Here is a 27,432-nt window from a genome sequence, read left to right as displayed (position 1 = left end):
ATCTGCAGCCGAGCGCAGGTTTGCGTATGGGGTTGAAGTTTTGACAAATGTCATTTGTTTGCAGTTGATGACTTTGTTATAGAGCAGAAGCTTTTATGTTGTTGTATATGATGTGAAGATATTGTAAATAGCCACGTTTTTTCGTGCGAGTTGTTTTTTGTGAGAAAATAAATGTTTTTTACAAATGAAGTTCTCGGCATCCTGTGTGCATTCGTATCTTTATGTAGATATTGCAGTGAACAAAACTAACCCTTCGCCTTTATTAAAGAAAAAAAATCTCTAAGGTATTGTTTAAGCGCAGGGTCTCTTTCTTTTCATTTTTACCGGCGGCGTATAACAGGGGCGTGCAAGCATGCAAAGCGAGCGCAGCGGCTTGCTTTAAAATATCGCCCTCCACCGATGTCATGGCCCCCGCTGCTCACACAAGCGCAATCGCGAAAAACGAAAATAGTTACACTAACACCAGTAACGGTCACTAGAGCGTTGCAAGAGTACGCCTAATAGCAACGAGGTTTCACTGCCGATGGAAACGGGAGCGCGAATGGCACACGCACACTGCACGCACAGGACGCGAAACGTCCGCGCAATACGCCGACGACCTCTCTAGCGCCCGGCGTATTGAATCACTGGTAAACGAACAGCGCGAGTGCTCCTCAGTAAGCAGCGGCGGTCTCCCGACGGCTCCGAGCAGTGACGCAGTTGACGAAATGCCCGTGCGATCGTGGTCGAGCACGCTGAAATGAATGCACGCAACAACGAGAGCTTTGCAGCGAATTCCGCCTGAGATATGAGTGAACGGCGCCAACGCAAGCTTGCGAGCCCGATCAAAAACAAACTCGAGCAGTTGAGAAAAGTACGCCGCACCGCAACTGCTACGCCGCGGTCGTCTGCTACCGCCCGGCTTGCAAGCAGCAACTACGACGCCGTTGCTAAGCTGCCCGGACAAGATGGCCTCCCGATCGCGAAAAAAACCACGTGATTTCCTCCACATTTTTCTCCCATGGTGTTGTGTGGAAAGGGCCTCTCCTCTCTTTTTCCTTCCTCCATGCTTCCTGCCCTGTTCGTAATAACTGCGATTGTTTTGTGTGCGCGTGATTAGAAACTGAAACTATAATCCTTCCTCCATGACTGCGATCTCAGGAGTGCCATTGACACCATTTATGTTTCAAATCCAATCCAATCCAATTCAATCCTTGCCGCTTGTTTCGTTTCTAGCTCACTTTAGTTTCGTGTTGTGTGTGGCTCGCAGCGCGCCGCCCTCGATCCGCTGTGTTTGTGATCCTATGTTGGTTTACTTCTCCTGTGCCGTAGAAGTTTGAAGTTTTGTCGTCGATCATCGCACTGTATTCATTCACACACCACAGTGAGTAGCCGTGGCGCACTGAATCACTCTGCTATTATAGCACTTTTTTCTTTTTGTCCTTGTTCAGAGGTGTCGTCGATGTGCAGTTTACATGGTAGCTGGTTTCGCGTGCTCGCAACCTCGAAAACAATCTCCATAGCTATTCATGGGCGCTTTCTTCATCTTCGGGAATACTGCGCCGCACGACGGCCAGCTGTGGAAGAGAGTGAACGAAATGAGTACCGGTTGCAGATGCACAGTCTTGATTCTGTGACATCGTAGCGACAGTAGGTTCTCCTTTCTCAGTGTGTTCGCTCGAGAATGTTTATTTATGTACCACACAGCAAAATACGGCGAGAAATAATGCTCCAGTAGTCGGGTTCACTGTGTCGTTGGTTGTTAATATACAAGAGTGTGGCAAACCATGCGCCCGTCAGTTCAGCCTGGAACTAAGATGTACATAATCAAAGTAACACAAAACGCGAGACATTGAAGAGGCTTGTACTAGTTTCTTCACTATGTATTTTTTTTTTTAGGTTTGAAGGTTTATTTCCGCAACTAGGTGTTGCGAGGACAGCCAGGGAAAAAGCTGTATAGACAGCTTGAGAGGTCCTGGCTTCCTCTTACAGTGCAGCATTGACGGCGGCGGAACAGGACATCAAAGAAATTGTAAGAAAAAACTCGTATGTTCTGTACATAGAATGACACATGTACGTTCAGTAAGCAGTACATTCTGCTTGTAAAAGAAAAAAGGACTATATTAGGTCGAAGAGACTATAAAGGCAAACACAGGGAGGAGAAAATAAAGGACAGCAGAACTGACAGGTGCACTCAAAATGGTAATAGCAAGAAAAAAAAAAAGAACTACACGAATATTTGGGGCAATTCTTTCAGAGAAATATTGGAGACATCAAGATTCTTGTGGCAGTACAACTGGTTCAGAAGTATCGGTAAGGTATGCTGCAACATTTGTTTGCCATAGTTTGTGCGGCATTTCTTAACATTCCAAGGTTCTGCTGCGCGGGTATCATACACAGTTCTGCTTTGCTCTAACCTAGCAAGTGTCAGTAAGAAGTCGTCATTTTTCATTATGGCAAGTTTATATTTATAGCACAGCCTATAGTTATACATGGATTTACGTTCTTAGAAAGCGTCATTGTTTTATGTAAACAGTGTGCCATTCTCCAGTCTTGAAAGAATGGGCATACTTTCAGAACTGTGTGAAAATGAAGTCGTAAACTGTGGCTGTTGTGGAGTTGTGGTAGGAAAAGTAAGAACTTGAACTGCGACAAATTTAGAAGCTGGGCTAGTTGACTGTCTTCTCAAGCTCAAGCTGTCTTCTAGCTAATTAAGTCTTCTGCAGTCGGGTACAACTCAAGAATGCAGCAGCAAAGCACCCCTCAAAGTGAGTCCTTCAACCAATGCGTCGGCCAATAGTCATGACATCACGGTTAATCATCTTGCACCTGCTATTGCAACATTACAAGGGCCTGACAGGGGGAAGGGAATTAACCGTGGTTTAACCAGATTAACCTCATTGTCATAACAGTCGGGTTACACCATTGGCCGGTATATGCTGCTACGTTCTTGAGTTGTATCTAACTAAGCTTCTACACCCAAAAGTACAGAGAATTCAGTTTTTATGTGCGGGAATTTAAAAAATTCCTGTGAGCAAACTACTGGCCTAATCGAGAGCAAACTTCGCTCACGGGGTAGCATATTATGGTCTACGTTATTTGAGATGTAATTAAACGTCGATACTTGCCTGCATTTCCTGAAATTAAGAAGAAACTGCTATCAACTGCGAGAAAAGCTGTCGCAGACGAGAGCTATACGCGAGCCGAACAGCTGGTTTGACAGGGCACGCCATCTGCCGGAAGGCAAGGCAAACGCGTCAAACCAGCTGCTCGGCTCGCGTATAGCTCTCGTCTGCGACAGCTTTTCTCGCAGTTGACAGCAGTTTCTTCTTAATTTCAGGAAATGCAGGCAAGTACTGACGTTTAATTACATCTCAAATAACGTAGACCATAATAGGCTACCCCGTGAGCGAAGTTTGCTCTCGATTAGGCCAGTAGTTTGCTCACAGGAATTTTTTAAATTCCCGCACATAAAAACGGAATTCTCTGTAGTTGGAGGCAGTACTAAACATTTTATTTGTGTGACATTCTGGTTTCCACTCGCAGGTTTATAGTTGCTATACCAAGTGTGCCAGTGGCGACTGCAGCTAGGGTGGCCATACAAGTTGCCTTGATAATGGCTGCCTTGAAGATGACTGCTGCATTGGAATGGAGTTGTTTTTGACACTGCTGCGTACTTCTTCACTCAGGCATACCGGGGCGAATCCAGTGTTTTGAACTGAAAAGGTGTGGGAAATCTATCTTTATTCAAAACTGTTTTTTTTATACGTTGGGGTAGCCACAATGATCTCGGGGCCTAATTAGTGGCTGCAAGTTACGTAGCTATACAGACATGACAAAGTTGAGTCGGACTTGTTTGTCATGTAGAGAACTGGCTGCCAGGTGTCATGGCTGCTAGTGGGTGTAGTAAGACAGGTGGGAGGGGGTTTGTCGAGCAGAGTTGTTATTCACTTGCCGAATATTTTAACATTATGTTCATACTGCAAGAAGGCACTTTCAGTTAGCTTCATTTTTGGGTTGCATGTTTGTGTAACTATATTACTTTCAGTCGACTTTGAATGAAAGTGCCTGCGAAAATGTCTTTTTTTTTCACAATAACAAAAGTCAAAAAGAACCTCAGGTGGTTGTAATTATTCTAGAACCCTCCACTATGGTTGTCTTCACTTTCTTTCTTCTTTCATTCCGTCCTTTCTCCTTTCCTTAAAGGTGCACTGAACAGGAATCTGAACTCGTATTTTTACCGCTGGAACTCGATCTACACATTCCGAGCGTTCTTAGAAACTTCAAGTTATTGCCCTGTGCGGCCAATTTCCATAATTTAAATCTGATTAATGTTGGGCTCCTGCATTTTTTTTTTTTTTGAGTTCCCCGCAAACGGTGGGAGGAGTCAACCAACCTTTCACCCAATCCCGTGGCGGCTTGCCGCTTTGCCATCGGCGGAGTGATACGTAGTGATCGGAGAAAGCAAAGAGTCCACGTGTATTTTTATTTCCGTGGGCCTAATTTGCAGCTATGTAGTCTCTGAATAGACCTATTTATTCACGGAAACCTAAAAGAAACAAAAATAAAAGCGAAAGCAAAGTCACCACGTGACTGCCTCAAAGGCACTCCACGCGTTGGTCGACTCCTCCCACCGTATGCGGGGAATTCAAAAAAAAAAATCGGGAGCTGGACGTTAATCCGATTTAATTAAGGAAATTGGCCGCTCAGGGCAATAAATCGAATTTCTAAGAATGCTGGTAACGTGTAGATAGAGTTCCTGCGGCAAAAAGATGAGTTCAGATTCCTTTTCAGTGCACCTTTAAGTGCCCTTCCAATTTTTTTTTTTGAAATGCCGTTAGACATTAGAATACATTTATCACCATATGCCATTCGCCTGCAACCGCTAAAAAACTTGTAATTTAATTTCTTCTCTCATGCCATTTTGGTTTCAGTGTCATCAACCGAACGATGGCTATGACGTACAGTTGAACTTTAGGCTGCGTTAGGCCCAGAAAAACTGCTATATAAACACTAATACATAGTTTTAACTCACTACAGCACTTAAACCAGCCTGCGTCAATAGCTAGAATTACAATAAACAACACGTCAGTAGGTAAATTGCAGTTTTTTTTTGTGCGTGTTTCACATGGCCAAAAGTTCAACTTTCACCAACGTATTGCTGACAATAAAGTTTTCTCTATCTCTCTCAACTACACGTCACAGCTATAGTTCAGTTGATGAAACTGAAACCCAAGCAGTGTCACGAAAAAATTTAAATTATAAATTATTTAATGGTCGTAGGCGAACACCACAGTTTGCTCTGTGTATACCAATTTCTAACGTGTCGTTTCAAAGGAAACACTAAAGCCAGAATTTGGTGTCTGTAGTCCTTTAAAATAAGATGAGGAGAGTCAAACTGATGGATGCAAATATCAAGTTTCTGGCAGTAAGATGGCTGCATCTGGCACAAGACAGAGTTAATTGGAAGTCCATGGTAGGGGTCTTTGTGCTGTAGTGTATGTAGTTGGGTTGGTGCTGCTGATGATGATTATGATGATGGTGCTGTTGCTCTTGCGTTGTGCTGGCCTCCTGGAATCTCACAGGCGTGCTGGAAGTGCAAAACTCCTCTCCGTGTCCTTTGCACGTGTCAAGTGCTGTGCATGTGTCAAGTAGTGTGCATGTGTCTATGTGCACTCAATACAGGCGTCGACTGGGACTCGAGGCTTAGCAATGCCCAGCTGTTTTGTGCCAGGGTGCAAATCGCGCGGGCCAAGAAGCAAAGAGCAGGGCATCACTTTCCACTTGTAAGTGCACTTCACCTTTTTTGCATTCCGCAGAAAGTGTCAATTATGCGTGCTCGTACAGTGTGGTCGCCATGATGTGGAAACCACACAACCACAGCACAATATTTATCCTGCCACTGACTTGCGTGTTCTGCGATCACAAGAATGTGCATCTCCAAGCAGGTTTCCTAAAGATCCAGTAAGAAGAAAAGAGTGGGCTCAGATTGTCAGGCCCCACCAGCCTGGCTGGGAGCCAACAAAACATACGTCTGTATGTTCCAAGCACTTCCTAGAACAGCACTTCGACAGAACGTCACTGGTTAATGTTCGCCTTCGCAGCAAAGCTGTTCCTACTCTATTGGTGAGAGACTACAACTGTCGCATGTAATGTGAAAATCTTGTGAGGAATGGTGCTCTTAATTTTTAAGATACGTAGTGTGCAGACATACACAAGATTGAATTTCTTTTCGAGCAAGTGCTCTTTCTGCTGTGTTCCCCGATTCTGACATGTACGTTTCCTCACATTGATCGTGTGACCGCCCCCTGCATGCACCCTGAGCCTCGCGCTTCATTCAAGCTTATTCAATGGGTGAGATGTGCCGTCGTAAGGCTCTGCCAGACGCTTAAAACACCCCTAACACGCTGCTCATATCCAGGAAGTGGAAGCATGCAAACATACAGCGGGATGCACACATCAAGCGTGCAGCCCACCAATGGGCTGCCTGAAAACATGCACGAGTCCATGCATTTTGCAGACGAAAATTGGCAATGTTCGCCGCGTGCTACGTAGCTGTGTCCTCGCTCTGCCAAAGATTGGTACACGAGTACTGCAGCACTTTGGTAGCAGAGATGCTCAATTTTTTATGCCTATTTTTTTCCTTTGGAGTGATGTGCTGGATAATGGTGTATATGAGTCACGATGTGCAATTCACTTACGGCAGCTTAATAATTTATAATTCAGTTTTTTTTCCTTGTGTCATTTCGGTTTCAAAAGCCGAACACCGGCTGTGACGTACAAGACTCGTTCAGGTCACACGTGGTGTGCAAAAACTGCAGTCTAATCGCTGCTTGTTAGTGCGAAAGCCGGTGATGATCTTACGATCATCAGAGCCGACCAGAAATCTCGCTTGTGCATCTTGCTTGTGCATTAGTCGTTACCATAGCAACTGTGATGCCAAGTGGCAATATTTCGGCACGGGCCACCCCCGAAATATGACCTTGGCATATTTGGACCAGAATCCATGTCCAACCATAATTGGGCGCGACTGACACGATCCCAACCTCCAAATTTGGCCCTGGCAATTGCCAAAATTTGGCCCAGTCCACCCCCCCAAAATCTGACCTTAGCCTATTTAGAAGCAGAGCGATGTTGAAACGTAATTTGCTCTCGACAAGGTGATGGCCTCCAAATTTGGCCCAGGCAACCCCCGAAATTCGACATTGAACGATTTAGACAAAAATCAATGTCCAACCATAATTGAGCGTGCCTGACATGATGGCAACCTCTAAATTTGGCCCGAGTCATTTAAAAATTGGCCCGGGCCACCCATAAAAACTTGACCTTGGCCGATTTAGACCAAAATCGATGTCCAACCGTAACTGAGTGTGTCCGACACAATGGTGGCATCCAAATTCAGCCCGGGTCATTTATAAAAATTTGGTCTGAACCACCCTTGAAAAAGCAGTTCACAGCTTTGAGATTTGCACCATCTCACTGCTATGGTGTCTATTGTGGTGTTACCATTTATGTCACTGTGCCTTCGCACATGACTCTTTGGTTTAAGCGGTGTTAAACCCCAGCCAATTTTCATTTTTTGTCATTCCAACTCTTGAGGAGGCTAGCATGCGAGCCGATGTGGTTTAAAAACGAATTCAGCAGTGACCGCACTGCAGATTTTTCCCACCTTGCTTGACCTGAACGCTTCTTGTATGTCACAGCTGTCGTTTGGCTGTTGCAGCCAAAACCGAAAAAGCATGAGAGAAGAAAAATTGCTTTATAAATTATTTACTGCCCATTGGCTCGTTCCGCAAGGCTGTCTAAGCTTTTTATGTGCTGTGCATCATTCTAAAGAGAGAACACAACCAAAATTCCGAGTCTTTACTCCTTTAACCAAGCACTTTTCTCCATTTAACCTGGCACTTCTAACACGTGTCATGCATAGCTGCAGGGTTATTGGCAGGGTAAGCATGGTGCAAGTGGCCCGCCTCTTCCCTCCATCCACCTCAAAAATGTTGCCTCACACCCTCGTATCTTCCCCAAGGGCTGGGCAAATCTTGGTCCTTCCACCGCTGTCTTTGAGCAGTGAGATGTTTCAAGATGTTACTGAGATGTTTCAAGATGTCTGCGCCATGTGTTGAATCACCTGCCTCTAGTCAGCATTAGCCTTGGTTGCTGTTGGCTTGAGCCGGTTTCTTTCACACAGCTACGCTCATGTATATTTGCCTCCTCTTTCACCGGCATGCTTAATTGTTTGTCTCCACCAGGTACCTCGCCCTTGGCAGCTCAGCGGTGGCGTGGCTGCCCCTGCACTCTATGTCGCAGGTCCCCTGCCTACACCACACCAGCCCTTGCACCCTCACAGGTGAATACGTGGTAAGCTTCGCATGCGAGCCGTGTGCACTCTCTCGAAGTTCCCACCGCAAAATTTTCATTATGAGAACAGTGACAGGAGAAAGTAGAAACTGGTAAACCAATTGACAGCGGCATTGAATGAATCTTTCTGGGCCTCCCCTTTCACCTTCTCACACGGCCTCAAGGTGGCACTGCAGAGCTGACTATAGTCGGATCTGGACGTGGATTAAAGCCCCTCGATAATGCCAATGCTTGCTGTGCGAAGCACCCCAGTACTCCCAGCTTTAAATATTGGCTGGGGCTTAGCTAAGGTTAAGCCTGGATATCTCAAAGCGAAAAGCCACAATGATCCGCGATAAACATGCGCTTGCGGCGAACGTCAAACGATGACGCATAGCACGCGGCAGCATGCGCCTGCTCTATGGGCAAACGCGCCTTATATACCTGTCCTTTCAAATGCGCACTACGCACGGCTGCGGCGAAAGGTCAAACGGGAGGGGAGGAGCAGAAGCGGCGGTGCACATGCGCAGTAGCCTGTGCCGTGCGTGACGTCACTCGTGCTCCGACATATGCCGGCTCACGTGAAGTGCAGTGTTGACTATCGTAGTGAAGCTTTTCGCTTCAAAACCTGTCCACGACACAACTCGCTGACCACAGCCAGACTGGAGACAGCAGTGCACGCAATTATCACGCCTCTATAGCCTGGCTATGGTCAAGGTACACCTCCCACTCCTAGCAGCATCAGCAAGTGTGTGTCCCGTGACACGACCATTCTTGCTGTGTGCCTGCGACGGGTTGGCTGCGCGCAATGCCGGCCTGTGCCATTACGTTGTGGTGCGCCATGGCTAGGGGGTTACGCTGTCGGCATCTCCATTACTTACGTAATCGCGACGCTCGTCCAATAAAGGTAACGCGTTTCAGCAACGAAATGTTTTGACTGGGTCTCTTTTTATTTTTTTTTTCTGTTCTTGGTAAAACTGGTTAGTTTTAATATTCTACGTGGTCCCAGTGACTTCGAATGGAAGGGTTTTACTGTAGAACAATTTTATAAACCTTTCTGAGTTTCCTTTCTGAATCACCTGCCAAGACAGGTCATTCAAGAAGGCTTCATCTTACAGTGGGCTCATTTCGGCTGGTGATGAAGTTCCTATGCACGCTTCTGTTGTGGAAGTGGCTTCTTCTGGTCAAGACCCCCCATATGTGGAGGATCCTTTGCAGCCATCCTCACCCACTGCTACAGCTACAGCGCCACCTTCAGGAGATGTCATGGCAACATGTGGTGCCGTAAGTGTCTGCTAATGTTAGTTTTCTCCCATTAAGCCCTGGTGAAGGTGATTGTAGGGGCTGATAATTGTGGTGAAAGCTCTGACATTTGTTTTCACTTAGCTAATGCTGCCTGCTACCTAGCATTCGTTCTTTGCATCTTGCAAGTTTGTACAGTGTGGTGACAACTGTGGAAACATTGTCGGCAGTAACAGCTGCACTGGGGAAAAAGTGAGATAATAGAGAGAGAAAGTTGATGCTATTTCAGAATCTTTAATGCATGCCTAGCCATCTCCACACATTCAGAATGCTCAGGGCCAGTAAGAAAGCATAAAAAGAGAACACAAACAGTGGTCAATGTCAGAGAGAAAAAGGGGGGAGCAAAAAAAGGTACGCCGATGCTGTTTTCTAGAGGAACGGCATAAGCTTGTTACATGCCCACACTGTTCTGCTCGCTTCAATCAATAAATGTTCTTTTTGTCATTATCTTCCGACTGCAAGGCCATTTTGTTCTTTGTTTTGATGTAACATACCTATACATTTGGGCCCACCTAGCATGCTCACTTATCCATTTTTGGGGCAGTTTCTCATAAGACAACGCTTGTGGTGTTGTTCCATCTGTTGTTCTTTCAGTAATCTGTAGTCAAAAAAGCAAGGAAAAAAACAGCTATTTCTTGAGTACAAGCAAAACACTGGTGTTTTCCTGCGTTTTCCTTAGTTTCTAAGGCTATTGGCTTCACTGGTCTAAATACTTACAGTACACAGTCGACTCTCAGTAATTCGAACTAGGAGGTGACCAGGAACTTGTTTACATTATGTGTAGGCCTGTGCAGATAGTCGTTTTTTTTTGGTTCGGAGCGAATAGTAATTTTTTTTTCGAATAATTTCAAAGCAAATATTTCAAATACTTCTCGAACACAGAAAAGGTTGAACAGCACAATAGGCATTCCTTATAAATCATGTATTGTTCTAACATGCAATGCCATTACAAGTAGAAAAGAAAAAGAGTGCATTGAAGCTTTGTTACACTCATTGTAACAGTGTCGCCTTTGGGCAAAACTGGCCATTACAAACTGGAGGAGTTGACATGCACACAGAATGTCCATACTTGTGTGGTGTGGGGCCTGTTTGTTGGACGTAGCTCCGACAACTGATCTTAGCTGCGTCTGATCGTTGCGTGGCTCTCGATTTTAAGCGGGGACTTTGTGGTTGCCAGGTGTACGCACCGTGCACCTATGTTACCAGCGCCAGCCCGTGTCAGGCATCGGAAAGGGACCTCCATCTCCATATGCCTCTTGTTGGCTCCCTCCCTTGCTTGCGTTGCCGCACTTGATTAGTGAATTTCACGCAGAGAAGAGCGGCTGTGGCACTCAGCTCAGGGTTACCCCGTGTAAGTAAAGGGATCATTGCGTCATCGAATTGGTGGACGCCGGCATGCCAGTTTTTGCGCATATGCGCGCGAGTAGCAAGGGCGGATACAGCTGACAGGTCCAGGTCTGGGTGCAGCATGCATGCATGCAGCGCATACGCCTAAGAAGTGTCCGCAGAGTCGGGGCTTTGGCTGCAAGTGTGCCGTGGTGCCATCCCAGAGGTGGTACGGTGAACCGAATCTACACGAAACAAGCATTCCGGAAACATTAATTTTCTTGAGGGAAATACTTCAAGCTTTCGAGTGCCAAGCATTCGTACCGAATCGAATATCCAATACTTTACCATTTGACCGAATATTCGAAATTATCAACTATTTGAACATACCTAATTATGTGCACTAGTTTGAATTAAGTAGGGCCTTCGAGATGATGATGATGTTGGCTAGATTCTTATACACGCTTGTGTCACACAGGTGGCTCCTTCTGGGCTTGATTTCCTAGGTTTGGAGGAGGACCCTGTTGAGCCATCCTCACCCACCTCCTCTACCACTCTTTCAGCTACATCACCAAGAGGTGACATGGCAGCATATGGTGTCGTAAGTGCCTGCTAATGTTAATCTGTTCAGTTTCAGCACTTTTGAAGATTATTTTAGAGGCTGATGTGCCATACTGTATTTACTCGCATAATGACGGCACCCCAAACTTGCCGCTGCAATTTGTTGGGTGCCAAGTCTAGCCGACAATGATCGTACTTGCCACCTGTCAGACAGGTGGCACGTGCCGATGACCATCTTGCTGTGTCAGCATTACAGCGGCAGCCGCCTGTTGGTTGACCTGCCGTCACATGGGCAGTATAAATGCGGTTCTGCCTAACTGTGGTTATCTCGAATCACGGTTCGCTCTTGTCACAAGGCTTGTCACCGTTCTGGGTTGCGGTGCAACGAATGAAGTGACACGGTGATCCGGAGCGAAGTGAAATTTGCAAATGTCATGCATCGCAATTGGCACAGTGTCGAGAGTGTCGTCCGATGATGCTGTCCGGTTGCAGCACTGCCTCCACAGCCGAATACATCGCCACGCCGCCCACAAGCCGCCTGCACCAAGGAAACATGTCTATGGCAGATCCCTGGCTCCAGTGTCAGAAAACTGTGCTAAACTTTCTTTTTCCCGTTAATAATAAGCCCTGGGATACGGGAATGTCAAAAATGAATCCTCCTTGAGGATCGCTGACCTGTACCGAGTTGCTGTTAGTAGTAATAACTGCGACACAAGCTAGTTTTATGTTCTCAGCCGCGTAGCAGCTGCCACCTTGCAGCTCGGCTGACCCGATCTGCTTGCTCGCCAACTCCGCTGCTAAGGCCTCGCTGAAATCGATTGTGTATATTTCTTTTAATATGAGGTTGTCAGTAAGGCAGTGCCATAAGTAGACCATTTAGTATATCGTTGGTCATTTCAAAAGCGCCATTCGCTGCGGCTTCGATTTGAAACAAGTTAGGCCTAGCGACAACTAGGGAGTAGCACACCAGCGCGCCGTCGTCTGTTGTGCTCACGGGTGGCACCATTGCGGTAAGCACCCGGAATCCGGTGCTGTGAACATTGCGAACGTGTCTCCTAATTGAACGCTGTGGCAGGGACCGAACATTTTTCGGCGTAACAACGGTAAAATGTGCAGCTTGAGTGCTGCGGAACGTTGCTGCGCCTTCAGGCGAGATAAAAGGCTGCATAAAAGTGCCCTCACGCGGCACTATACACACTGCCTATTTTGATTTGTGCTCTTGGAACATGATTTAGTGCGATGAAAGTACTTTCTCGAAGCAGGCCAGCTCGTGCACTTTTCACACTCTACCTTCTCGGTTAACGGCATAAACTGAGATCACCAAGCTCGGTTCACGATAGCCGCATTTAGCGGCGTAACCGCGGGTAGCATGCCCATGTGACAGCGGTAGTCTGTCCTGCAACTTGTTTGCGTTTTCGGGGCTCAAAAATTTTTTCCGGAAAATTTACCCGGCATAATAATCGCACCCCCAAAATTTGCGTCATTTAAAAAAAAAAACTGCGATCATTGTGCGAGTCTCCCCCCCCCCGCCACGAGCTACAGCATTGTGCAATCTGCAGAGACGGCGGTGGCTGCTGCCGTACTTGCGTTATCAGCATAATCGCGAAATGTCTATTCGTATTTACGACTTTGAGTGTAGGGGGTTAACTGCGAACATTTGCTAGGCCATTTTATCTACACTTATTTTGTTAATGCGAGAGCATTACGTGGCTTATTGTGCAAAAACCCCACTGTCAGCAGAAACCCGTGGCCAAAACACGGTACCAAATGATGCCATCACTCCTACTGGAACAATAGGCCACTGGTCTGCCCACCGCCACATAGGTCAAAGTGTGATTGAGGTGTCCAGACACCCACATAGGTCAAAGTGCGGTTGAGGTGTCCAGACACCCACATAGGTCAAAGTGTGATTGAGGTGTCCAGACAGCCACATAGGTCAAAGTGCGGTTGAGGTGTTCAGACACCCACATAGGTCAAAGTGCGGTTGAGGTGTCCAGACACCCACATAGGTCAAAGTGAGGTTGAGGTGTCTAGACAGCCACATAGGTCAAAGTGCGGTTGAGGTGTCCAGACACCCACATAGGTCAAAGTGAGGTTGAGGTGTCCAGACACCCACGTAGGTCAAAGTGTGATTGAGGTGTCCAGACACCCACATAGGTCAAAGTGTGATTGAGGTGTCCAGACACCCACATAGGTCAAAGTGCGATTGAGGTGTCCATACACCCCTCATTCCCCTTCCCTTGTTTGCTTAATTGCTTAGCGAGGGCCTCGGTTCTGGCAGCCTTGATGCCATAGGAAGCATAAGAGGGTTCTCGCACAGCTTTCACCCTTGCCGCTCGATGGCGTTCTATGTCACACCAGCGGTAACCCAGAACTTTCCACGTCCACCGCTTACGAACATGGGTGGCGCTGATGAACACTCTCAAGGTTAGGTTATTTGTAAACATAAATACGCCCGAAAGCAGAAGGTTTGACAGCCGTCGCCGTAGCTAAGAGGTAGAGCACCGGACGCGTAATTCGGAGGTCGTGGGTTCGGATCCCACCGGCGGCATGTGGTTGTTTTTTCTTCTGCTTTTCTAATCAATTAGCTTTAAGCGACAGTAATAGTCTTACTTGATCAACACCACAAAAAAAAAATCCCCTGTGGCTTCTTGGTTTCTGTGGCTGTTGGCTTCAGACACCCACATAGGTCAAAGTGCGGTTGAGGTGTCCAGACACCCATGGAGTCAGTTATGTGCCTTTTCTTTCTTCAAAACAAATTTAAGGTTGGTTCTGAGAAAAGGAAAGGCACATAACTGCCTCAGTTTTTTAGGTGGACACCACCGCCTACTCACAGAGTGATTGAGGTGTCCACTGACCGAAAGAGCCAGTTTGCTCTTGCATTTACACATCTTCGGAATTGCCTAGGTGCCCCTATAATTTATTTTGGTTTCTGTTCTGCACAGTCTTTTCGAGTTTTTGCAAGAAAGTTTTGTGTTACCTAAACCTGAAAACCTGCTAGTAACAAAATATTGCGGACTTTTCTGGATATCATTATATCTAGGTTTATCTGTACAGCAATGTATGGTACTTACAGTCCACAGTCGACTCTGAGTGTTGTGCTGCGGTGATAGCATAGTGCTCTAATGAAATGGCCAGCAAAGCTGATCTGTTCGCACCGGCCTGGGTTCAAAACCGACCCCAGAAGGAAATTTTATATCACGAACATTATTTTTCTTTCCTTCCTGGTGATGCAGGCACTGCTGATGACATCATGAGGTCACGTGGCTTACAGCCAGCAGACAAATTTCTCTGACACAGCCACCAAAGATGCTGGGTTACTGCTGCCAGCAGAGAGCTTTAGGACCTTTTGTATGGTCAATACGCAAACTGCGGTAACTCCAACCACGCGGCTAATGCGGCCAGCCAAACTCAGCAACGGTGCCAACAGCAATGCATTGCTATATGGCATTATGGTTGTCTGGCAGTGCTAAAATACCATAGAAAGGCAGTCATCAATTTCTCATTGAAGATACAAGTTGTAAATTGTCAATCTGATGACCTTTTACACTCCTGATGCTTACTTCTGTGTTTTCCTCATCTTCTCAATGCAGGACACTTTTTTCTCAACAAACTGTGCATGTAGCTTGGCGGCACCTCTTGGCTGTCTGCGGAGTGACATCAACGTAGCAGATGTCGTAGCATACAACGCGGTCTCTCCACCCGGAATTTTTTGTACAGGAAAAATATGCTGAAATCTCTTTTTTTATTTTTTGGTGAATAATGTCCAAGAAATACTTAGTGTTACTATTTTTATTTTACATTAGTCATTTCATTTTGTAGTTAGGGCATTACTAGTAGTATTACTTGAATTTTAGAGTGGTACTGTGAAAGGCTCTAAATCCGCAGTGGACTTCTCCGGAGTTCCATTCTTTATCTTGTTGATGATGATGATGGTGACGGCAAGATCCTTATACACATTTGTGCCGTGCAGGTGGCTTATTCTGAGCTTGACCTCCCAGATGTGGAGGACACCAATGGGTCATGCTCATCCTCTTCCTCCTCTTCAGAGACATCGTCGTCTTCAAGCGGTGGCATGGCAACATGTGACGCGGTGAGTACCTGCTCATGTTAGCCTCTTCACATTCAACTCTGTTGCAGGTAGCACAGTAAAGCCTCGTTCATACGTTATTAGTTAATACGGTTTTCTGGTTCGTACAATCAAAATTCATTTAAAATGTCCCATAGAAGTTACATTATATTGCTCCCGGTTAATATGTCCCCGGATAACATGATTTCCCAGCTACTATGTTTTTTCAATCAATCAATCAATCAATCAATCAATCAATCAAAGTTTCTTTATTTGATCATCCAAGGAAACTTTATACAAACTATTTGGACCGATAGCCTACATGGCTAGTATCCGGTCCAATACAAAACAGCATATTTGGGCAACCTCATAGGAAATATATGAATAATTTTTCAACGCAAGACAGTGAACAAAAATAAGAGAATTGTCCGGTCTTATGTCAAAAAATAAAAAAAAAAGCATTTGGACAAAAGAATGAGAAAATGCAATTGGTATTTCAACAAAATGCACACAAAGCATACAACAAAATACAAACATTCAATGAAATGAAATTTTATTAACAGATTGTAGATGTATTATGTTTATTGACCAAACGCACATGTTGAAAACATATAAGTGCGCTGAATGTGAGGGCATGCAACATAAGCTGAAATGCAGCAGCAGTCATCCGCCATGGTGGCTTCCTTGGTGTGTCTCAATGCAAGGAGGTGAAGCATCACCACCACCACCACCACCACCACCACCACCACTATCAGAACAACAAAAATAGAAACTGAGCGCTAGCATTCGAGACAGCCGTTTTTGCGGTGACGCGGCATGAAGAGAAATGCTGGGGTCTCTTCGCGAGTGCATAAGGGAAAGGGATCGAAGCATCTACCAACTACAGCGATGCGCTTAGAAACGTTGCGGCAATCAGCCGACACGGTGGCTTCTCCGCATTACTTTCATGCAAAGGGGGAAAGCATTGAAAAATAACGAGTAAGATATTGAAGCGAAAGCTTCACTGCGCTAGCTGCGGAGCATTTCGCCAGGTCGGGCGCAAGGCCACATCTGCGCATGTGCCATTTCCATGGAAACCGGTTGCGTCGAGCCACAGGTTTCCGCCGCCGCTGCTCCGGTCTCCTCTGCATCCCCACATGTGACGTCGTCGCTCAGCTGTGCAGCTCACTGTGCATGCGCCATGCTATTTCAGCGTGATCATGAGCGTGCGCTCGCTTGTCAGATGCGCAGTGGATGAAGAGGCAGATTGTGCTCAGTATGGCATCAGCAAAGGCTACGAGAAGCTGCGTTGACAGATTCCGAAGTCGTAGCATGGTACAGGGCCGGCTGACAGCGCGAGAAGGAAGCAAGGAAGGCCAAGCCTGTGGCTGAGATGCCCAAAGAACGGGAATAACAGCTCGCTAAACGACGACGACATGAAGCAGAGATAGCGAGCTGCGAACGAAGCCGCCGCCTCGACATCTGCGCAGCAACAGCCAGTGGAAACCGAATCAGAGAGATGGACTAACCACGGGATTCGTCTCAGTCAATTTGAGACTGCAATGGGGCAGTTTCACCAGAAATTCACGGGCAACCCGTTCATGAGCGTGTGAGAAGCTTTTGCGTACACATTAGGTTTAACCACGCTAAACCACCAGCAATTTCTTTATTACTTTCGTCATTTCTGTCAGCAGACCGGATGCGTTACGAAGTTCCTTCCACGCTCAACTGCATGCACTAGAAAAGGATCGGTTCAGATCTTGTGCCAAGAATAGCTAATCTACATCTTTGTGAAGTGAAATTTTCAATAAATGTCTGTGTACCTCATTCAACAGTTGCAATTCTCAGAATTAGGCAGTCTGGATCACACGTTTTCCTGGATAATATGTTTTTTTCTGCAGTTCCTTAAAAAACATATCGAGGTTTTACTGTACCATGTAGTAGCAGCTTATTGTTCTAGTGGAAGTTTGAACCCTTGCTTTTGCCTCTCTCCTGCTGCTTGCTGCCTAGCATTCGTTTTTGCTTCTTTGGATTTTATACAGTGCGGTAGCACCCATAGAAACAGTGGACGGTACGAAAGTGTCGCTTCAGATAAACTGGAAGTCAAAATCAACAGGAGTCTGCTGTGTCAGAAAATTCTGGTAATACCTTTTGGCACTTCGGTTACAGGATTTACATGGTGAGGAAAGAAGTTGTGAACCTTCCTATACCATCGTTTTTGACACCACTGCTGCTGATGCTGCTGACGCTGGAGCTGCAGTTGAAATGTGGACTTCAATGGAGGAAGAACCATCATCTGCGGAACCACTGGAAAAACCAGGACGCATCTTAAGGGTTCACAATGTGCCTATTGTGTTCGAACTCATTCAGGATGGCAGGTCTGAAAAGGACTCGTCGACTGAGTGTGGAAGTCCTCCACTCGTAGGATCGAGGATGCGTCGAAACTCTTGCGCCTTTGAACTCTCCCTTGGAGAGAAACAAAGTGATCCAGAGTCCGCAGTGAGTACTGTGAATGCATTTCTTAGTGCTCATAGTACAAGTTGTCTGTTTTGTGTAGCATTGACATCATGTTAAGCCGTTTTTGACACTGGCTTGATGTGCATGCAAAGGTTCCTGTTTGCTGTGAAGGCAGCTTGTTTCATAAATGCAGCCCTTCTGCCTTCCGCCATGTTGCCTGCTTGAGGTTTCATTGAATGTTTTTTTATTGGGCATCGCATACAGTCTGTGAAGAAGTGTATTGAATAGGACTGATTTGTGTGCAATGTGGAGAACAGAGTTGATTTAGGAGTAATTGTGGGAAATTAGAATGGACTTGACTGGGGCATGTCACGCAGAGAACAGCGAACCAGTGGTTAGTCAGAGGGACAGGGTGGAAGGAGATAAAAGGAATCAATAATAGAGGGCGGCAAAGAAAGAGGTGGAGTCATGGTTTAACGTGAGGTAAGGCAAACTTGGGTGATGCTTAACTGCGTCCAGGTGTGACTGGTGTGGCAAGAGATTGTCGAAATAGCCCCACTCAAAACGTGAATTCCATGCAGCAGAGTAGCTCGCATGCCTCTCATGTGCACGCAGCAGCGGACGAGGCGACGAATGTACGTCCTCGTCTCCGAGGCAAAGTCCGATCACTTAGTTTTGGTTCCGCTTTTCCGAGTTTCACGCCAGATCACAGCTACAGTGGCTCGACCAGTCAGCATCAACCAGCCTACGGAACCCAGCTACACATCGTTTCGGATGCTGACTGGCGCGTCGCTGGTGTTTTTTTCTCCCCCTTTTTTGTTGAAGACCTCGTAAATTTTTTCAGTGTAGCCGAAGTTTCAATTGAAGGTTTAGATCCTAATGCTCTGCAAAAGCATTCCTACACTGGAGGGCATATAGCTGAAACACAAGTAAAGTGTACACTGAGAATCAAAAGTTTCGAGGAGGTCTTCATGACTCTGTTTTTTAAAAACATAGATGTGGTTTGTTTTTTTTCCCTTTTACGCAGCACCCAGCTTCAGAGAACACACTCAGTGGAAGAGGATTCTATTATGATGAGGTGAGTTGTCATGCCAGCAAAAAAATTACAGGCAATTTAGCTTACGTGGCCTTATGCGAAGTATGGGTGCTTGCGCATCGCTTTTCATTTTGGCTCGACGCTAGGGTTTCAGGGTTAGGCGTCAGGCAAAGATGGGTGAAATCAGTGGTAGTGCACTGTAATATTTTTGGACTGCTTAATGCACCTTAAGAGGACACAGCAAAAGCAGTGTGTTCTGAATCCATTGCCCACAGATGGGAGTTGAAGACGACGAAATGCAGCGCATAGCATGAGGGAGTGGCAGTTAAACACGATGGATGATCAGTTGCGGAGGTAGCACAGTGCTCTCGTGCAGTGGCCAGCAAAGCTGATCTGTTGGCGTCCCCACGAGTTCAAAACTTCGGCGAGGCTATATTTATTTTATTTCTGCAGACCTAGCTGGCTTCAGACAATGGGTTTTTTTCAAGATTGGGAGCCTTAGTAGGTACTTGCACTCTAATAGAAGGCCTACCACAGTTGAAACTCGATAGAACGAAACCCGAATTTACGAAGTTCCCGATCTAACAAAGAAATCTTGATTCCCTGGCAGTGCCCATATGGTTCGATGCGCTCAATAACCTGATATAATGAAACAAGCAACCAGTAAACCCAATTTAACGAAGTTTTTCCCGGAATAAATGAGGTGATTTCTTGCTTACTTTGCCCACGATGTCTCACAGCTTGTTGGCAGCATGCCAGCAGTAACGTCTAGGCGCCCCGAAGTTACAGGTCTGGTTTGTTTTGTTTTGACGAGGCAGCAAGCTGCACCACTGCACGGAACAAAGGACTCTGCAGTCGGCAGCGCTTCCCACGTTGGCTTCGAATCCATTTTGGCATACGGCGCTTTCACGCACAAGCAATTCGGGATAGACTTCTCATATGCGCAGGCGCAGGTTGCCGGCAAATGCGATGCCACGGCAGCTTTTGTGCGCAGCTACCTTTCAACTTTAGATTTCTATGGGCGCAGAAATGGATTCCTCATTTTTACGAATTTCTCGATTTAACGAACTAATTCCTGATTGATCTTCACTTCGTTAAACAGAGCTTTAACTGTAAATGCCTGCAGGAGCCTAGGGTATTCTCTGTAGCTCTCCCAAGGGCAGAGTGGCGAGGTTTTAAATGTAGTCAAAGAGGACTGTGAGTTGGGTGTATTGGTACAGATTCTTTATTTCAAAAGAGGGCATTTTGGCTGGCTAGTTGGTACATGATGTTAAATGAGGGAAACAGCGCCAATGACAAGGACACAGGCACTGAACTAAGAGCTCAGCTGTTCAGCGCCTGTGTATTGTCTCATCCTTGTCCCGTTAGTTCAGTTCCTGTGTATTTCTGTCTTGTCGTTGTCACTTATTTCAGCACCTCTGTATTCTTTTCTCATTCTTGTCCTGTTAGGTCAGTGCCTGTGTATCCCCATCTCTTCCTTGTCCTGTTCAGCGCCTGTGTATTCTCGTCTCGTCCTTTTCCTGTTGGTTCAGTGCCTGTGTACTCCGGTTGTGGGCAGTCAGGAAAAACAATTGCCGGACTGCTTTGGCTGTGTTTGGGTAGGGGTGGCCTGGGCCAAATTAATGGAATGACTGAGGCCAAACTTAGAAGTTGTCATCGTGTTGGGCACTCTCAAGTATGGTTGAATGTCAATTTTGGTCCAAATCGGCCAGGGTCAAATTTTGTGGATGACCCGTGCCAAATTTCGGAAATGACCTAGGCTAAGGTCATGGTCAAAGGTCATGCCACCATGGTGACATGGTGGTGATGGAGAGAGAGAGAGAGAAAACTTTATTTACACAGGAATTCGGGGCACGCCCCAGGGTCCCCGCACGACCCCACTGCACTCAAGTGTTTATGTTCCGAAGGCCGGTGGCGATGGTCTGCACGGCCGGTTCCTCCGAGCGCAGCAGGGTCTCCCAGTCCTCCCAGGTCTTGAGGTTCTCTAGGTCCCGCGGGGGAGGGTCCGCCGGGCAGAGGGAAATGATGTGGAGGGAAGAGGCGAAGGGTTCTGGGCATAGAGTGCATGCCGGAGTGGGGAAGGAGGGATGATAGTGGGCTAGGGTAAGGGGTGAAGGGAGTGTGTGTGTCTGTAGTCTGCGCCAGAGTGTTGCGTGTTTGTTATCTAGGGAGGGGTGGGGCGGGGGGTAGAGCTGGCGTGAGGCTCTGTAGGCCTATGTCAGCTCGCTGAATGAGTGCATGCACTCCTTCGTGAATCCCCGATCCGAGGCCACCTGAGCCCAGTTTATGGAACCTCGGGCTAAAAGTTTGGCGGCCTCGTTTCCGGGATTCCCGGAGTGCGCAGGCACCCATATCAGCTCCACTTGGCGGGGCGGGGGTGCATCAGCTGAGTCCAGTATGCCAAAAGCAGGGACATGGGCTCGGCCTCGAGCAAAATTTAGAAGCACAGTTTTAGAATCACTTAAAATGTACCGGGCTTCCGTGCGGGTGATAGCAAGTGCAATGGCGGCTTCCTCTGCAGCTTCTGGGGAGGTGTCTGGAGGGAGAGGTAGTGTGAGAAGGGCGGATAAAGAGGAGTCCACCACAGCTGCTGTCGCTTCATCACCCGTGCGACGGGTGCATATTCCTCGGGAGCAGCCTGATGAGGAGCTCTCGGCGAAGGGACCGTGGGATGGCGAGGAGGGTTGGGTCGTTGGCCGGTATTTTGATTCCAAGGGTGTCCAGGATATACCGACCTGTGGAGGTTTGTGTGAGCCTGATGTATTGGGCCTGTCGGTGGGCCTCCACCAGTTCCCCGATCGTGTTGTGGAGGCCCAGGCCTAGTAATCTGTCTGTGGGTGTGTTGAGGGGAAGGTGAAGTGCTGCCTTGAATGCCTTGTGAATCAAAGCATCCAAAGCGTTTATGTCATGTTTGGATAGTTGTAAGTATGGGGTAGTGTACAGCACACGGCTGAGGACAAAGGCATGAATGAGGCGACATAGGTCGCGCTCCTTCATGCCTCTATGACGTCCCGAAACCCTGCGGATGAGGTGAGATATCGCGCCTACAACCTGCTTGAGTTTCTTGAGGGTGGTGGTGTTTTTGCCATCGTCCTGGATGTGCAGGCCCAATACGCGGAGGGCGCCAACCTCAGGTACCGGGTTACCATTCAGTTCAATGGCAATGGGGGAGCGGTGGTTCTTAGGCCGGATGAGGAACAGTTCGGACTTCTCTGGGGAGCAAACAAACATGAGTTAATGACATCCTAATTGCAATTAAAAAAGAAATAGGCTTGGGCAGGGCATGTAACGCGAAAGGCAAGATAACTGCTGGTCCTTAAAGGTTCCCTGAAAATGATTTTTGAGGTTGGGTATAATATGCTTGCATTATGTAGAGTATAGGCCACCGATTGTTCCTGCCGCGTACAAGACCTCAAAAGCGAGCCGATCATTTACAATATACTTTTAAAACGCTGAGGTCTATCATTGGTTCGCTGTGCCAACCCTTTCTGACTTCACACAGCTACCATGGCTGTGTCCAGAAGCTCCGTCCCCTAGGGAACTCCCGCGGGTGTCGGCAGCCGGCCGAGGGGCCAGTGGGTGGGGTCGGCTGGGGAGCGCCGACATTTCAGTGCAAAAAAGTGACGAGAGAGAAATGCGCGAAAATGCGGAAATTCAAACTTTAACTACCGATAACTCAGCCTCCACAAAACGCATTAAGAAATTTCTTGCTGGAGGATATTTGTGAGGCGGCGTCCTCACAAACTGCGATCCTAGGCAAACTGCGGTATGCATCCTAGGCATAGCGCAACATTGCTGAGAACCCTTTTCAGAGCCCCTTTAAGAGTCACGAAGTGGATTCCAAGAGAAGTCATGCGCAGCAGCGGGCGGCAGAAAGTGAGATGGGCGGGTGAGATTAAGAAGTTTGCAGGGATACGGTGGGCGCAGCTGGCAAAGGACGGGGTTAGTTGGAGAGACATGGGGAGGCCTTTGCGCGGCTGTGGACGCAGTCAGGCTGGTGATGATGATGATGATGCTATGCTGACTTATCAGGGTCACTCAAAGGCAAGGATTGCACCAACACATGGATCAACTTTTGCATCTAGTGGAGCTATCTCTCTAAAAAACGGGGCCTAGTACAGCGCCCTGGGGGTTGCCAGACCTCATGCTAGAAGGGTTGATGAGTGTCAGCATAGACGAACTGATAACAGTCAGTCTAAAAGGCAGGCATCCAATCAATAATCAAAGGGTGCAGATTCAGATGGGATTGTTCGTGAATTAAGTGGCCATAAGAAACTTTATCGGATGCCTTCTCGAAACTTATGAACAGAGCATCACATGGTTTGTTGTGGTCGAAATACATGTAAATTATGAAATTATGTAGAAAGTGGGCAAGCTGAGTTTCACATGAGTGACCTTTGAGGATACCATACTGACTAGGATGGAAGAGATTTACAGAATTTAGAAAGGTAGTAACATGCAAGTACAAAATATGCTCTATGATTTCGCAGCAAACACCTGTGAGTAAAATCGGGTGATATTTTTACGAGGTGTGGGGTTTTAATTGGGAAGATATAAGTACGTTCTCCCCGCTTAACCGCGGCTGACACAGTTCAAAACCGCGCGGACCCCACCCCGTGGTCACTTATGCTACCGAGCGCACACCGACCACGGCGGGCCTTGCTCTGCGGGAACAAAGGAACAACACACTGGCTGACACAAACAAGGCATTTATTGCTACAGTAACAATAACGCCAGCCAGCAACAAAATACACTGAAGAATCGAGGACGTCCGACTCACCGGCACGGTTACGAGCGAATGTTTGCCCACGCTAGTGCAAGGGAAAACTCCGAGGCCAGACGGGACGCTGGCGAGAGCATGTTCCGACCAGGAGGCGCCCACCAGCGAAGAGCGGAGCGGCGAGCGACACGTCCGCGCGCTTTCCCGATGCCGAGCAGAAGAGAACCATCTCTCCCATGCGCGCAAGCAGCAAACGCGCCATCCGTGGCACTGGTGTCACTGCGACGCGAGCGCCCTCCCCTGTTAGTTAAAGTAACACAACTAAGGAGAGTGCGTTGCGGGGGAGCTAACCACAGTTGAGGGTGCATTGCGGGAAAGCGAACCACAGGGAACGAGTGCGTCCCCACAAAGGATGCGCGGTTACCTTTTCTGAGTATTGGGATGACTTTACCACTCTGCCAGTCACGTGGTAATGATCCTGTTGTAAGCAATTTGCTGGAAGATGAGTGGCAAAATGACGTTGCAGATACTTTTAGTATTCTTGAGCTCTTTTGCATTAACGCCATCAATACCCGAAGATGAATTATTGGTCAATGAGTCCATAATTTAAGGATTGCCACAGGAGTCAAATGAAATGCTTTCTATTATTGGATGTGTGTCGGATGTTCAAAAAATGCAACGTCAGGTGCAGACGTTTTGTTTTTCAAATCTGCAAATTTTAAGGTTCTTGTATATTTTCTCACTCCAGATATGTCAACGGACACTACATCGGAAAAGTTCAAAACCAAAATTTGTGCCCTGCGAAAAAGAAGTCAAGGAATGTCTTGACCTGTAGCATACCAGCAGGAACACATTGAATGTTGACGCTGCCTTCTGCCACACTTTCTTAACTGAGCAGCTTTTTCAGAAGATTCAGAGGAAAAGGATAATAGAAAGTAATTTTCTGGAGATGTTGCAGTGAAATTTTGTGAGAGTGGTCGTAAAATTATTTTCTAATATGCTCAAAATACTTTATGCACTAAATACACCAAGAAATAAACTTTTTGCTGAAAGCCGAGTCGCCTCTTAAAAATGTTGCTGCCTCTCGAGTCAGACTCGTGGCATCAAGGCTAAGGACTCAAGTGTCGCCGTTTGAAAATGAATGGTGGTGTAGCCTAGCCTCAAGGATCAACACTGAGATTACTGCTGTCTTGACACACTGCAGTCTACTTCCAAAGATGGCTAGTAGTGGGGATACCTATACAGTTAAACCTTGTTAATTTCGTAGACCGGATATAATTGGGACATTCCTTCTGGTCCCCGCTGATGCACATACTGCTTTAGGGCATCAAAATCGTTTTTTCGGAGGAATCCGGCAACACTTCGGTTAATATGGACAAACGATGGGACTCACTTGTGCAAAGTTTGCCAGACGCAAACGTTGATGGTGAGTGAGTGACTCTGAAGTCCGGCCGCTATAACATGAGTGGCGCTCGTGTCCGAGCGCAATGTACAGGCACAGCATTCATCATAGTCGTCAGTCGAGAAGGCACGACAAGACGCTCTTTTTGCTGCGTTATTTGTTTCTTTATTTTCATAAAGTTTGCATCCTTGATTGTGATGTTAACATCCTTTTTTTTTTCACTGCCGCGGAGTCTAAAATAATGTTTAAATTAAATCATTAGGTTGTGTTTGTGTATGCAGGGTATGCTCTATTTTTTTTCAGCTGACTGTGTGTGGTGAGGGAGGCTGTTGATCTAAGTGTCTAGGGAGACATAGGTTAGGGGTTCATCCAACAGCGTGCGCGCACTTCACATTTGGTGAAACTGCAAAAAAGTTATTACCGCGCAGATTTCTCCCACAAAGCAGTCAACAATCAGGAATTCTTTTTTATCGTTCTTTTTATTTGTCCTCATTATTTTGACAGTCAGTTAATTCAAACATTTTATCCACTCCCATGAAACCCAAATTATGGTGGGAGCGGCTCTCAGCAAAATTTTTTTTTTAGTTGTATTTCCATGAAATATTTTGATCATATTAGAAATACTTTTATGACTACCATCACTAATGTCACTTAATACTCCTGTTTATGATTGTTATCCGCCCATAGCTCACACTGCTGTCCCAAAATGTTTGTTCGCAGATTGATGCCTTGCTCAAAGTGCTGGCCTCGGTGGGCAGGATTGCCGACCAAGTGGCTCCTTCAAGCGTGGACGCTGTGATGGCGTCTCTTGAAGAGGACATCAGGAGTCCAGGGTGCACTGTGAAAGTGCGCCAGATATTGGCGGATGTGCTCGAGCTGCGAGCCACACAATGGCAGCTTCGGTCGGCGTAGCATCTTGGACTAACAGTGTGACGAAATGTCACTGCAGAGTTCAAAATGAGAGTGACCATAGACTAGGGCATTGTTATCACTGGTAACACTGCCGATGTGGTGCTGACCTCCACATGTGCAAAGATGTCACCCACTCCAGCAGTTTTCGCAGAGGACAAGTGAACGCTGTCTAGGACTGATGGTTGCAGCAGACAAAGTGAGCACGGTATCCACCATAAGTGATGGCATATTTTTTTTAGTACTTTACACAAGAAAAGATTTTGAGAACTGTGATAAAAAGGATCCTTTTTATTCCAAGGTTCATTGCACTACGCTTGGTGCATGCATGACTCCAGAGGACAAAGCGAGATGCATAAGCACTCTGGCGCCTCTCAGGGAGTAAAAGTTCTGTAACGTCAGTTTCATCCACAGCACACTTGACGCAAACAGTGCACTTCCTGCAAGGTCTAGCTGTGCTGTACGACAAGAATTACTTTTTTTTATTGAGGGGGTCCTTTCTTGAGGAAACTACATCTAAAGGTAGTTTCTGCCGAGTGACTTTCATTTCTGTGCAGTGAGATTAGTTTGTGTCTTTTAAATGTCATTGTGGCTGACAGTTGAGATTAAAAAGAAATCCGCATGGGCATAACATGTAATGCAGACAGGACAACTGATGCTCCCTAGGAGTAATGTAATAGATTCCGTTTGCGGGAAGTTTGCGGTGATAATATTGCTGTAGCTGATTCAAGACAGGAGAGGTCTTTGTCCTGCAGTGGATGTAATTAGGCCGATGGTGATATATGGTTTTTGGGAACGATTACTTTCTAGTTTTCTTGTTTGCAGAGTACAAGGCTTTATCGGTTACTGCAATTCTTGTTAATTAGTTTAGTTACGCTAGAACTGTCCCCATGGGTTTTTCAGTGACCTCACACTTGCGCCAAATGTGCGAAACTCCACCAGACCAGGTAAGTTGTGCCGTCCTGATAAAAATTGGAAAACTGCGCCAAACTTCTCCAAATGTGCTGCTTTCGCTTTGGGGGTGCCGTCAATTCAGGCTGACATAACCTTAGTTCTCGCCGCCGTTTCAAAATGTTAAGGACCATTAAAGCCCACTTATAACGAGCATGAGTGTCACATGGCATTCGTTCCTTATGTCCCGAAGTTTGCAGCAAATGGACCCAAACGAACCCCGCAACGCGCACTTCAAGTGGTTGCGTTTTATGCATGTGTGCGAACCATCTTCGGTCCTGCATGGTTCTCTCCCATTTACGAAGCACGATCAGCACATGCATAGAGGCCAATCAACGTCATCATGCATGCCAGTCTTTAGAATCTGCCTTTCGTCGGCTTGATTCCGATTGGCCAGCCGATTA

At 46.7% G+C, this 27,432-nt stretch overlaps 1 protein-coding gene across 3 annotated transcripts; it reads left to right on the top strand.

Annotated features, from left to right (window-relative positions):
- Positions 1–1,230: 1,230 nt before the first annotated feature.
- On the top strand, positions 1,231–27,240 carry LOC149360434 (uncharacterized). 3 transcript variants are annotated; one of them, XM_089569278.1, is made up of 11 exons: positions 1,231–1,363; positions 3,526–3,705; positions 5,665–5,765; positions 5,928–6,105; positions 8,229–8,326; positions 9,435–9,600; positions 11,423–11,545; positions 15,479–15,598; positions 17,723–18,052; positions 19,038–19,088; positions 25,889–27,238. In XM_089569278.1, the coding sequence occupies exons 3-11, from the start codon at positions 5,692–5,694 to the stop codon at positions 26,078–26,080; spliced, it is 1,332 nt and encodes a 443-aa protein (XP_089425404.1). In that variant the 5' UTR covers positions 1,231–1,363; positions 3,526–3,705; positions 5,665–5,691; the 3' UTR covers positions 26,081–27,238. The 3 variants fall into 3 exon arrangements, with proteins under 3 accessions (XP_089425404.1, XP_089425406.1, XP_089425405.1); XM_089569279.1 differs by lacking the exon at positions 1,231–1,363 and adding an exon at positions 1,911–2,011; XM_089569280.1 differs by lacking the exon at positions 17,723–18,052 and having other exon boundaries at positions 25,889–27,240.
- The last annotated feature ends 192 nt before the right edge of the window (positions 27,241–27,432 follow it).

The sequence above is a fragment of the Amblyomma mixtum genome, chromosome 2, assembly GCF_055824585.1.
Source record: "Amblyomma mixtum isolate Tamu chromosome 2, ASM5582458v1, whole genome shotgun sequence".
NCBI lineage: Eukaryota > Metazoa > Arthropoda > Arachnida > Ixodida > Ixodidae > Amblyomma > Amblyomma mixtum.
The sequence above is the reverse complement of the archived record's forward strand: the minus strand, read 5'-3'. Positions and strand labels throughout refer to the sequence as shown.